Genomic DNA, 12,795 nt, shown 5'->3' with positions numbered 1-12,795 from the left:
GGGTGAGACGAAGTTGGTGGCGGTTAAGGAAGGAAGACGGTCGACATACTAGTGAATAAGGTAGGGACGGAGCTTACAACTACAAACCAATTGACCCAGCTACAACAATACCATGATGTAGCGGCGGCGGGCGTGCACAGGCATGAGGAGACCGCGGTACATAAGGACCTGGGGATTGGGGGGTTTCGGGGGACAACTGCCGCTGCTTCAGGCGGAATGTGACCCGAGAACCATGAAGCAAAGCAAAGCGCCCGGTGTGGTGGCCGAGCTGCTCAGTGCTTGTGTTGGTGGTTGGCGGTTGGAGCCGGGGTTCGGCTCAACTTCCGACCTCGCACTTGTCCGTCGTGCACTGCATTCCAACTTCCATCCTGCTAGCCATCCTGCGCTCCGCGCTGCGCGCTTATCAGCACTTATCGCATCGGCCCATCGTTGTGGGACAAGAAACACACCCGAGGCACTGATATCGTTCCAAGCCTTCAAGGACCTTTGGCATCCGTCCTCCGTGGAAAGTTGAGAACGTTGAGCTGAACACGCACGGACCCCTCGGTAGCGACCCGCCGCGCTTGCCCCAGCCCCACAATCTCTACCCTTTTTCAAGGCCGCGTTGTGATTTCGAGCTTTTCCTTTCTCTTCTTCTCTTCTTTACAACTAAATTGGAGATGACGAGCACGCTTATTGTCACATCAGCTCTTCCGCTTCGGCGGGTGCATGATGAAATGTTCTGGCGTCCTCACCACCTTTTTTCAGGACAATATGAAACAATCTGATCCAATCCATGTTGTGCTTCTTTACTCATCTGTTTACCTTGTCTTTGAAAAATTTCAACCTTTTCCATCCTAACTCTTTGTCGGACGCGACGGACACGGTTTTAGAACCACATTCCATCTTTGCCGCCATCAGATAGAATCAATATTAGAAAGAAAAAAAAACGTAACTCGGAATGCCATCGGGGATGGGGATCCTGGCGAGTGCCACGGACATTCTTCCAGACCGATGAAGCATCTGGTTTAGACTGCCTACTGTGGAGATGTCAACTGGTTGTCCGCAGCACATTTTGAAGCAATGGTAAGGACAGCCCAGTAGTCCTTTGTATGCTTTGCCGTGGCCTTGTACTCTTCTGGTTGTGGTAGCCCAAGCCACAATGGGCTGACGCCGTCTGGAGTAGTACGGATGGATATCTTTAACAGCTGCGGGGACTCACTTGTAGTCGAATCAATGAGGATGGCTTAGATGCTGAAGTTCCATACGTCTCATTTTGTTTGGAAACATCTGTGTGGCCAATTTCCGATGTCCGTCGAACCAAACATTGTTTAGCCCGACAATCCCATTGGGTTGGCGGCCCACGCTTGATGAGTGCGGACAAGCACGCGGTGTATGACGCTTAGACTTCACCGAAGAGAAAGACGAAAACTGGCCCAGCTGGTGAACGATCTTGAGAAGGGTTGAAAAAGGGTATCTATCGTCAGACATGACCAGGAAAATGTCACGAGGACTCTCATGAATGTAGAACCGTAAAAGAATTGCTGCTACTCATTTTCGTTCCCGTAATTTGCCATGTCATCGATTTCCATTTTTCAATGCTACATGCCAAAGCCCTGCTGCGACAATAGGGACAGTAGGACGTAAAAAAAGAAGACCCAACCCGATGACTCCGAATGCAGCCGCCTAAGGACCGAGATCGATCGTGATCATCTATTTGGCCTCCTCCTCGCCCTCGCCCAACAGAGCGTTTCTCTTCGCCGTCTGTCTCTCCTGCTTGCGCTCGCGGGCAGCCTTGGTCTTCGCACGCTTGGCGTCCATCTCGTCCTTGAGAGCCTTCTCGCGGGCCTTCTCGGCCTTGGCACGGTGAATCTGTGAGGTATCCGGCGTCAGCCCACCACTCATCTCCAATATTGCGATCCAAAGATATAGTTGGGGCGAGACTTACGTGCTCAACGAGAGCACGCTTGTGCTTGAAGGCGTTACCCTTGCTGGAGTGGTAAAGCTCGTGGTAAAGGTGCTTGTCGATCTTGCCGGAGGCACGGTACTTCACCAGAAGACGGCGAAGGACACGGAGGCGGCGCATCCAGAGGACCTGGCTGTGATGGGGTCAGTATGAATTTCCGCCAGATGTATCAAATCGGTCCGCGAGCCGGAAGACTTGTGGATATCGTTGTCGAACGTTCAAGGGGGCTGCCCAAGTGATATCCCAAGAGTAACCTCCAATAGCGGACCGATCGATGGGAATGGTGTCGACGAACCTGGGCATACGGGCCTCAGCGGTACCCTTGCGCTTACCGAAGCCACGGTGGCGACCGATGCGGCGAGCCAAGTTCAGCTCACGGGCACGGGACCGCGAGTGCATGGTCACGGGCTTGCGGATGATGAGGCCATCGGCGACGAGCTTGCGGATGGTCTGGCGAGAGTTGGCGTTGGAGATCTCGTTGACCTCGTTGGGGTCGAGCCAGATCTTGCGCTCACCGCAGCCGATGACCGACGCGGCAAGGCGCTTCTGAGTTCGCAGATTGACCCTGTGAAGACATTGGACATCAGCAATTTGTCCTTGGTGATGGGAGAAAAAAACATCGTCGTCCCGCCGTCGAATTGATGGATGCCGTCGTCGGTTTTTGTCGCCCCCGCGTGTCCCGGGCTTCGATAGACCCTGAATAAGGCTTGCCCGGTGCAGTAGGCGACGCAAATCGATTTGGGCTCGGCGGAAGAATGGTGTAGTGCTCGTATCGTGATAACTTACATCTTGAATGCTGTCCTAGTCGATGGTCGTACCTACCGGGGGAGTCGAGGGTGTTGAAATTTCGAGAGGGGTGACAGGAGGCCAATTTTTCTGAAAGGCGAAGTGTGAGAGCAGAGTCGGGGCTGACTCTGTGTGGGCAATGTGGGGCGATGGGTAAGCGAGCCCGGAAAAATCGAGGCCACACTTTCGCTCTTAGGTCACGTGTCGTCAACGACATAGGCCCTTTGGTGTGTCTTAAGGGGCCGGTGCACGCAAATGAGAGATACATCAGGTACTTGCACTCCATGTTCAGCGCACCTCTGAAAGATTAACGTTGCCCGGCAAGGATCCCAGCATATGTACCTCAGGTACCTTGAAATCTAATGTCGTCTTCCTATCCTCGCGTGAACGCTGGTTGAGGTGGTTTGGAGAATTAAACAATGAAATGGTTCTCGCCGAATTCATTGAAAATACTAATACCTTGACCCCGGCAGTCATTCAGCGGTAGCTACTGCACGAGGCACGGAATCATGTTTAGTCTCGCTCGTCACTTTTGATTTTCTGGAGATATCTCAACTTTGATGGAGCGTCATCCCCATCAGATAGTGCAACCATGGCATACCTTCGTCTTCCAGGGCCGCAACAACCGCCTTACTCATTTTAACCTCAAGCTAGAGAGCGAATCATCTTTTTACTCAACAAAGCCGCTTAGTGATCACGTAAAACAAAACTTTTAAATTTCAATGTTTGCCCCTTCCTTTTACTACAACCTTCATGCCCTATCTACTTGCCAAACACATCCTCACCAACGTCGACCTTACCCACGCTCCAGATCTCCTTCTCGTCCTCGACCTCGTCGCTAGACAGACCCAGGCCCCCTTGGCCACCCTCAGCCTCTCTCCGCTCACGTGCTTGGGTACCCAGCCGCATTGTGACGCGCTTGAAGTAATCCTGCATGCTCCTCTTGGTGTTCGGCGGCAGATTGGCACTTTCGACGTACTTGTCAAAGACCCGTGTCTCATCGTCCACCACATTGAACAAAGCCATAAATGCAGCTTCGGCGGCTAGCTTGACTGGAATAACAGGGTCCCTGACACTGGCAAAGATGGGACCTGCAAGCGCAGCAACATGCGGCCTGACCATGTCCATGTCCACGCGGCTCATTGTGCGGACAATAACCAGAGCAAGTCGGCGCGAGTCGACAGGGCCTCCCGGTTGAATCGTGTTGGCAAGTGCCTCAAAAATCTTCTTGTTCGAGTCGAAAGACTTTGTCGAATCTGAGAGGAGATATTTGCCCGTGGCAAGGATGACATTGTCGGCAATGTAAGGCTGTGATACGAGTTAGTTTTGCGTTACTTGGTGGCCATCACAACGAATTACTTACGTTCTTGTGGGACATGCCCTGGCCAAGGAGGTCGGGCAAGTCGTCCGCGAGAGGACTTTCAAGGAGACTCTTCGGAGACTCCACAAGCACTGCGTTCAGCGCCAGTGCTGAAGAGTGACTCCAGTGGCTAGTCACAACTCTGTTCTTAAGCAACCCATTGGCAGCCTCCTCGGGAACATTCTTAATCAGTGCTCCAAGCAGCTTGGCGTTTGTGATTGTCATAGCATCGTCCCTCTCGTCGGTATCCATGTCAATGAGACCCAAAACGGCGGTTCTCGATGTTTCGCCCATGTTGGCGCCAGCTTTGCTAATGACTTCGTAAAGTGCGCTGAGCATAGCCGTTTTGACACCGGGGTCTGATGTCTTGGAGCCAGTGACGAGCTCGGCAATGAGCGGATCGATACGTGGCGTGTACTTGATAAGAGTACCCAACGCCTTGGCCGCGCGGGCTCTGAGGACCTCGCTCGATGTGTCTGCAAGAGACTTAGCAAAGGTGCGCTGAAGCTGAGGCAAGAATGGCTTCAGTGCCGCAGGCATCTTTTCCAAGAGGTTGTTGAGAGTCAACAGAATGGCAGACTTGACGTCTGTAGACCTTTCGGAAACAACACGAATGAGTGGACCTGTTATTTGTGTAACAAACGGCTTCAACGAAGCCTCGCTTGTCCGGTCGACGATATCGGAGATAGCCAGAGCTGCCTGTGTTCTCTGCTCCGGCGTGCCATTCATAAGACCCTGCAGGAAGATGGGCAGGATGGCGTTGATACCCTTGGGGAGCTCGAACCCGGGCAAGTTCGCGCCAGCCACGCCAACCTGCTGGAGAGTTTGTCTGGTGGAAATAACCAGGCCCTCCATCTCTTCCTTCTTGAGCTTTTTGGTGAACTCGCTAAGTGCAGCCCAGGCACCCTTGACAACGCTTGCGTCTCTGTCATCGAAGGAGATGAGAAGCGACCGCACAATATCTTGATTGTAGCGCGAATAATCCACTTCGCCAGCGGCAAAGAACTTGCCCAGGTGGCGGGTCGTCGCTGCACGTTTCCGGTGATCGTCGTGCTTCGTAAGCTGAAGTAGTACGTTCATCACTGTATTGAGTCCGTCATACTCGTCGATGGACAGGATCACAGTATCGAAAGATGTCTCGAGATCCTCTCGCAAAGCCTCATCCTCGCAGGTAATGATGTTCTCCATCAATGAGTTGATGATGTTGGGCAGGCGGCGGTTCATAGCAGCACCGGCCACCCTCGACAAGGAAGCGAGAGCCTTGGCGTTGAACGCAGAGATGGGAGGGGTAATAAGCGTGGGGATAAGATTGGGAAGAATGATGTTTGAGCGAGTCGTCTCAGTAAGGAGGGTAAGCAGGGCTGACAAGGCGTTGTCGGCGTTCTCATCGGAGCGAAGGAGGTTGAGCAGGTATGGAAGCACCTGGTCCACAGCTCTCTTGCCCAGGATCTGCTGGAGAGAATCGAAGGCTTCTGCGGCAGCCTCTCTAACATCAGCATCTGAGTCAGTGAGGGCTGTTCTGACGACAGAAATGAGCGTCTTCTCGTGGTCCTCCAAGGCATCCTCTGAGGCCGAGGCAATGAGTTCCTTGAGGGCAAGGCAGATACCCTGCTTCGCGTCTGTGTCTGTGGAGGTTTGCAATCCCTCCTCGAGAGTAGGCAGCAGGGTGGAGAGGACACCATCACCGGCTTTGCGGATCAATTCGCCAAGGGCATTGCTAGCAATGACCTTGTGCTCCATGTTGGAGCTTCCCAAACGCTTGATGATGAGTTGAGTAAGCGTCGGCACCAACTCCTTAAGAATGCGAGGGCTGGAAACCAAGGCCTTCCACACAGCAACGGCAGCGGAGCGGACGGCGTTGGCGGTATCGCAGCGGCAAACATAGAGAGCAGAGAGAATCTTGTTTCTCTTTTCCTCGCCGAGGACCTCGCGAAGTGATGCTCCTGCCTCTCTGGCGCTCTCCTCGTCCTCCTCTTCATCCTCGGCCTTGCCACTGATACCTGTGAGGTTGAAGAGAAGGTCACCAACAAGCTCGACTGAGCTAAGACGAATGCGGTAGCTGTCATCGGCCAAGCCGCGTTCAAGCTCTGGAAGTAGCAGATCAACAGCGCGAACAGCGAAGTTCTTGACAAGGAGACGACCTGCACGAAGAGCAGTCTCGCGGATAGACTCCACATCATCAGCAAGACCAGACAAAATGGGCGGGATGATTCTGCCCAAGTAGTTTGCAAAGCTGTTGCCAAAGCAAACAGGGAGAAAGATGAAGAGGGACATGAAGCCTTCGCGAACAGCCGGCTTGGTCGACTCGACGTTTTGCAGAATGGTCGGGAGAGTCTCTTCGAGTCTGGTGGTACCCAAACCTGCGAGGACCTCGCTGAGAGCTTGGGCGGAACCGAGACGGTCGCCAGCGCCGTTGTCTGCCTTGAGGGTTTGCATAAGGCCAGGGATGAGATCCGGCAGGGCATCTTCTCCCAGCTTCTCCACAAGCGATCCCAAAGCTCTTGATGCGGTGGCACGAGTTGTGGGGACTGGATCGACGATGGCAAGCTTGAGTCCGGCAACAAGGATTGGCAAATGCGAGACCAAGTCTTTTCTCTCAGTGAGATGCGCAAGACTGCCAATGACTTGTGCTGCTTTGCGCTTGGTATTTGAACGGTCGCCCAAACCACGTTGCAAGATTCTTGTGACCAGCGCCAGTGACGGAGCATCCAAGTAGTGCACGAATTGGACCTTGATCAGAGAATCCAAGGCATCATCCGTGTATCTAGTGGGGTCGCTGAGCGCCTTGAGAAGGATGTCGACAAGACCCTTGATCTCAGGGTTACTGATTACCTCGCCGAATCTCTTCAAGCTCTTGTTAGCACCCGAGCGGACCTCCTTGTGACTGTCGTTGAGAACACCAGTGAGAGGGGGGATAATATCGGGCAAACTCTGCGCCAGTTGGTTGGGGTCAAGATAAGCCATGGCTCCCAGCAGGTCACAGGCTCCCTTTTTACTACGCCATTGGTCATCGTCCAAACCGTTGAGTAGGGTAGGAAGGATCTTCTTGACACCATATGAGCTCAGCTTGCCGAAACAGGCCTTTGCTGCTGCCAGACAGGAGTCTCGGACGTTGGCGTTGGCGTCACCAAAGCCAGTAAGAAGCTGAGGAACGATTTGAATGACGTAGGGTTCGAAGAGACGACCAAGGATGGTGGAAAGAAGCTCGTAAGCCAGGAGGGCGGCTTCTCTCTGGTTCGGCTCCTTTTTGTTTTCCATGGCACCCCTCAGTGTCATCATAATACGCTGGTCTTTGAGTGACGAAATGCCACGACCCTGAACGAGACCGGCAAGACCATAAGCAGCACCACGCTGCTCGGCATACTTCTTTGAAGTCAATAGGGTCTCAAGGACCTGAGCGAAGTACTTGGATGACTTGTCTCCGTAAGCCCGGACTAAAGGTGGCAGGCAATCAGCAATAGCATACTGCACGGTCTCGGAAGGCGTGCTCAAGGTCGCCAGCAGTCTGTCGATGACCACAGGAAGTTTTGAATCACCTGGGTTCAAGTGACGCGCAAGCGCACCATACATGATGATGACAGCCTCGTTGACACGGTCTGACGCTTCGGTGTTCTTATCCGGACCTTCGAGCGTACGCTCGAATACCTTCATCAACTTGTCAACCATTCCCTTGCCATGCAGATCAATGGCGTGGATGGCTGCATCTAGCATCTCGCCACGGACGTTCGCGTTCTGGTCACCCAAAGGCCCGTTCTCAATCAAGAATTCAAAGAAAGGATCAAGCTGCTGCTTAGCCATGTGAGGGGCCAGCTCCTTGAAAGCAGATCCAATGCCGTGGCGCGATTCCCAAGGATCTGCCAGGTTGGTTTTCTTAGGCATGCCATATTCATCCAACTGAGGGACACGCGGTTTGGCGAGGTCGGTGTATGAGGCTTTCAAAGACTCCAAGATAGGCTCCAGCGTCGAGTTGTGTGCCTTGCAGGCTTCAGCCAAGGCCCGGGCTGCGGCTCTACGGAGCTGACCGTCAACACTATCCAAGTAGACGAGCATCTTGGCTGGAACCTCTTCAGACAGGGCAAAGCCGCTTTCTTCCCAGATCTCACGACCAAGCTCCACATTCTCTTCGATGTCGTCGTGACATGCGATCCAAATTTCGTTGGAGAAATTGGATTCGCTCATATCAACTTCGGAGCTGATAGCCTGCAGCACAGCAGTTCTCACGCTGACTTGAGGAACGATGGATCCCTTAGCCAGGGCGGCGATTTCCTCGGATGTCATGTTAGGGGCAACGCATCGGCACATGTCAGCGAAGCAATCCTTGATGATCTTGTAATGCTGAGTATACTGCTGCATGGCCATTATCAGAGAGGATATAACCTCCAAGCGAGGCGTTGCCGGGTCTTCGCAGATGTTCGTATGGAAGGAGAGAAACTCGATGGCGAGAACAAGTTGAGCATCTCGATCGTCAGCAGATGAACCGAAGCCTCCGCTTGCGAGAACGGTAAATACTAGGGGAAGGGCGTAGATGAGAGACACCGTATCGAAAGGACGTTGCTCGCCGGCAAATCGCAGTCGGTAGAGCACTCGAGTGACGAGTACGTCGACGGGCTCTTCCTTGTAGTGCTCGGGTAGGGCACTAACCTCACGAGCGCGCAAGGTGGCCACTCCGACGAAAGGTCTCATAGGACCAAGGCGGCTGGTGGTACGGTCTGAGCATGCCAGGTAAGCCAGGGGAGCAGCATCGCCTGTGAGAAGACCAGCACCAGCGTCAATGACGTCCAGAAGAGCCTTGACAGCAGGTCCAATCCAAAGAGCGGACTCGGTTGGGGGTCCGGTTGCAAGACTCTGAATAATGCCAATGCCGCGTAGGAGTCTTCCCTCGATACGACGAACCGTGTCGCGGATTCCGGCCTCCTTCTTAAGCTGAGCATTGACCTTCGCTGTTTCCTCGGCAGTAAGCTTCTTTTGTTGGCCCTTTTTCTGGGCCAATTGCGATCTCAGCTCAGCCTCCCATTTCAGAATATCGTAGTCCTTATTGTTCTTGTCGGGTACAGTTGTCTGTGCCTTCTTCGCGAGGACATCCACGAAAGCAGTTCCCTCGGGGGTTCGGAAGATAGCAGCTTCAACCGGACCAATGGTGCGCAGTTCCTCGGGTTCCAGATCTCGGCGTATAATCTCGACAATCTTGCTGGTCATGGTATCGGGAGATACAAAGGCAAGCTCTGCCGCGGCGTTGCAGGCGGCTTGCTTCACTGCCTCTGATTTCTGGTCGATAGAAGTCCTCTCTGAAATCTCCTGCAGCAGGTCGCCCTCAATTTGGCGTGCCATTTCTCCGGGATCTCTTTCAACACGCAAACAAAGTTCAATCCAGCTTGTGCGGGGAACAAGCTCCTGTCTGGCGAGTACGAGCAGTGAGCAGAGCTGTTGATCTACGGCCTCTCGCACAGAGGTCTGTGAGTCTTCTGGCAGGCCCTTTGAGTTGACACATATGGCACGAAGAACAAGATGAAGGTTCGATTTGTCGGTTTTGGACAAGATAGCCGCGCTATCCTTGTCACCACTTTCCAGAGTTTCGAGCCAGTGCCAAATGCCACTCACGATAGCCTGCGAAACAAGTGCAGGTCTGATGACATAAACCTTGGTCAGACTATCTGACGCGATCTGTCTCGTCTTGGGGGTAGCCACAGAGGCCACAATGGCGTAAATGAAGGCCTCGGCCCAGGCCACGGCAACGGGCTTCGGTGTCCTCTCGGATAAATGCTCCGCAGCGGCCGCCAAAGCTCGGGAGAACCAAGTAAGCTCGTCTTCGGCTGTGATTTTACCGTATACACGAGGATTGAGCAGGAACGAGGGCTTCGGTTCAAGAGCGAGACACTGTCCAGTAACGGAGACTTTGGCAAGTGCTGACTTGAGCGCTGATGATACATTGGGTTGCTGCGACCACAACGTAAGGGTGATAGCGATGAAGGCGCCAACCGTAAGGTTATTTTGAGCTGCAACCAGAGGGTTGGCGACAATCTCGTTGTAGGTATCGAGAAGCTTGGGCACAGTAGCTTCGGCAAACTTGACAGCGTTTGCTGAGAGAGCGCCAGAGGCCGAAGCCAGGTTGTAAATCTCACCAAGGCGCAGAAGCCAGATGCGCCGTGTGGGAAACTTCTTGTCAGAAATACCCTTCAGGCATGCGTCAATGACCGGCTTGGCCACTTCAACGTCATGTTGGACTAAGTAGCCGGCCGATCTTGCGAGGGCCGACGTCTCAACAACGAGGGCGGCTTCATTTCCTTCCTTGGCTGAGACGGCCGCCAGAGCCGTTGCAATCTTGTCGGCGGTAGTCTTGGATAGTGGAATTGCCTCTAGCATTTCGCAGTGAAGGATTCTGTGGTCTGCTGATGCCAGCTTGCCACCCTTGACCGGCCCTACAATCTCCTCTGATATCTTTTCGAGTGCGTTTTCCTCGTGGCTCCGGGCAGCAAGGGCGTTGAAAGCCTTGACTGCCCCAGTACGAGTAATAACGTTGCTGGACTTCACATTCGAGAGGATAGGTTTCAGCAAGTTGCCGACCAAGATTTGGGAAAGGTCGTAGTCCTTGGGAAGGCAGCCGATCAAGGGGATAAGAACATCGCTCAAAACAATCTCAGGGGCCCTGAGCAAACCCTTCTCGAGAGGTGGGATGATCTCCTTGGTGAGTTCTTCAAGAGTGACGAAGTCAAGGAAGAAGTCCTGGAGGCCGGACGCTACGTGGGCCGGTAGTGCCGTGCGTGAACCAATTATTTCTCTAACGTAGAAAGTGAAATACTGGGATTTCTGGGCCTCGAGGGCTGGCTTGACGGCAGCGATTCTCGAACTGACGCCAGCGATGATGCCCAGAAGAGGTGCTTTCGCTGCGAAAGGCTGCGCGGCCTTGGCCGTCAGGAGTTGGACAGCATCTTTGAGGGCCTTCTCGGGGTTTTGGTGCTTCGAGAAGAGCTTGCGCAGTCCTCGCCGGGTGACAATGATGGCAGAATGGGCCATACCACCCTTGGCGGCGGGTTGAAGACACTTGTCCAAAGCATCCGCAACACTCAGGAGAATCTGAGAAGCGAACTTGTCCCAATCAGAGGTCTTTGCAAGGTGCTGCATGAGCAAACTGCACCATTCGACGAGAACAAAGGCATTGCTCGCGGCGATGCCAGGTTTCTGTGACTCTGCGCGCAACGCAGCGACGAAGGCACTGAGGACATCAGGCTCAAGACCCTTGTCCAAGATGGCGGAAAGACATTTCTGAACAGCGAGTCGCGAGGGTCGATCGGTGTAAAAGGCATGAGTCCAGAATAGTAGCTGGACAAGCTTGCGGGTAGATGCCGCGTCGGTGTCTGTAGCAACAAGATAGATTCAGCATCCTGTCTTGGAGAGATGATATGCGCGGTGGCCGTGATAGGAACGTCACGGAGGGCAAGGGCGCAAAGAAGGGTTCGTACCGGCGTTGGATATCCTTTCCTCAAGAATGCGCAAATGCGCTATTCTTGTCGAGGTTGAGGAGGAAGTCAAGGCGGATCTCGTGGCAGCGAAATCGACAGAGCCAGAGCTAGAGCCATTGGCGACGACTTCAGTCATTTTGGCGGAATTAAGGGCGGACAGAAGGCAGCATTGGGGGCAAGTCGGCCAGCTGAACGGTCGACAAGCAGGAGAAGGGTCGTCGTCGGATTTCGTATGCGGATCGGGGGAAGGACGACGTCGAGTTGAGCAGAGGAGTGAGGTGGTGATGAAGTGAAATAAGAGGCAGAAACAAACGAGAGGTTCGCCGTTGGCACAAATTGTCAGGCAGCGGAGAGAGTGGTACCTCGAAGTAGCCGTTGATGCAGTTGGGTACGGCGCAAGCGGATAGGGTCAGGTCAGGTCACCTTACAGGTACTTTAGCACTGGGCTGGGATTATTTGCAGTTGTGCCGCCCTCCTTAAACCTCAGTCCAGTGGGAATACTTTTTCTGCCGAACGCAGCTTGACGGATGAGGTGCCTGAAGTTCAGGTACTTGGGTAGGGTTGTGTGGCCCGGCGACCGAATCGAATGGGGTGGAGGGGTTGATGATCCATATGAGGCAGGCGGTGACCATGATATCGGTTATCCCACCTCAGATATGTACAAAGTACCTGCCCTTTGATACGCAGCGACTAATGTAGGTGGGAGGTTCCAGCTCGTCGCGGCGGGGCAGAGATGCTTGACCAGCGGCTACGATCACTCATGATGGCTCATCCAGACTCACCAATCGCCATGCGTTCGTTTGCTTCCATTATCAGAGATGACTTGAGGTAAGGTTATGATACAATCTCTATCTCGGTAGGCTCACCCCTCGACGAAGATAAATTTGCCCGTCTCTACGTCCCCCCGAACCATCATACAATCACTCGTCTTGTGATGCAGACAATGCATTTCTTACTTCTCTGCCACCACAGGCACGGTTCATAGTGCTGGAGCTCTCTCAGAACCTTGACTGGTGACGCAGGGGCAGCTCCCATGAAGCCCTAGCTCAAGGCAATGCCCAGGTATCTGCTAGGGAGCCACAGAAGTTAGGGGATTGTTACTGACCGGTCTGACTCAAAGAGGAGGGAAAATATTGAATTTTCCCGTCTTTCACACACTCCAGCCACAATGGAAAAGAGAGGAAAGTACCTTATTCTCCACAGAAAAACTGCCCAGTCTTACTCCTACGTACTGCCTGACTTATTAA

At 53.5% G+C, this 12,795-nt stretch overlaps 2 protein-coding genes across 2 annotated transcripts; both read right to left on the bottom strand.

Annotated features, from left to right (window-relative positions):
* Positions 1–1,692: 1,692 nt before the first annotated feature.
* Positions 1,693–2,344, bottom strand: CABS01_08522 (ribosomal protein L19e; the record flags this gene model as incomplete). The annotated part of the gene is made up of 3 exons (XM_060541881.1): positions 1,693–1,851; positions 1,928–2,078; positions 2,214–2,344. The coding sequence occupies 3 exons, from the start codon at positions 2,342–2,344 to the stop codon at positions 1,693–1,695; spliced, it is 441 nt and encodes a 146-aa protein (XP_060402038.1).
* Positions 2,345–3,493: 1,149 nt separating this feature from the next.
* CABS01_08521 (uncharacterized protein) lies at positions 3,494–11,684 on the bottom strand (the record flags this gene model as incomplete). Its single annotated transcript, XM_060541880.1, has 3 exons — positions 3,494–4,039; positions 4,095–11,443; positions 11,549–11,684. The coding sequence occupies 3 exons, from the start codon at positions 11,682–11,684 to the stop codon at positions 3,494–3,496; spliced, it is 8,031 nt and encodes a 2,676-aa protein (XP_060402037.1).
* Between the last annotated feature and the right edge of the window lie 1,111 nt (positions 11,685–12,795).

The sequence above is a fragment of the Colletotrichum abscissum genome, assembly GCF_030869225.1.
Source record: "Colletotrichum abscissum strain IMI 504890 chromosome Unknown Scaffold_19.1, whole genome shotgun sequence".
Classification (NCBI taxonomy): Eukaryota; Fungi; Ascomycota; class Sordariomycetes; order Glomerellales; family Glomerellaceae; genus Colletotrichum; species Colletotrichum abscissum.
Note: the sequence above shows the minus strand (reverse complement) of the source record. Positions and strands in the feature narration are given on the sequence as shown.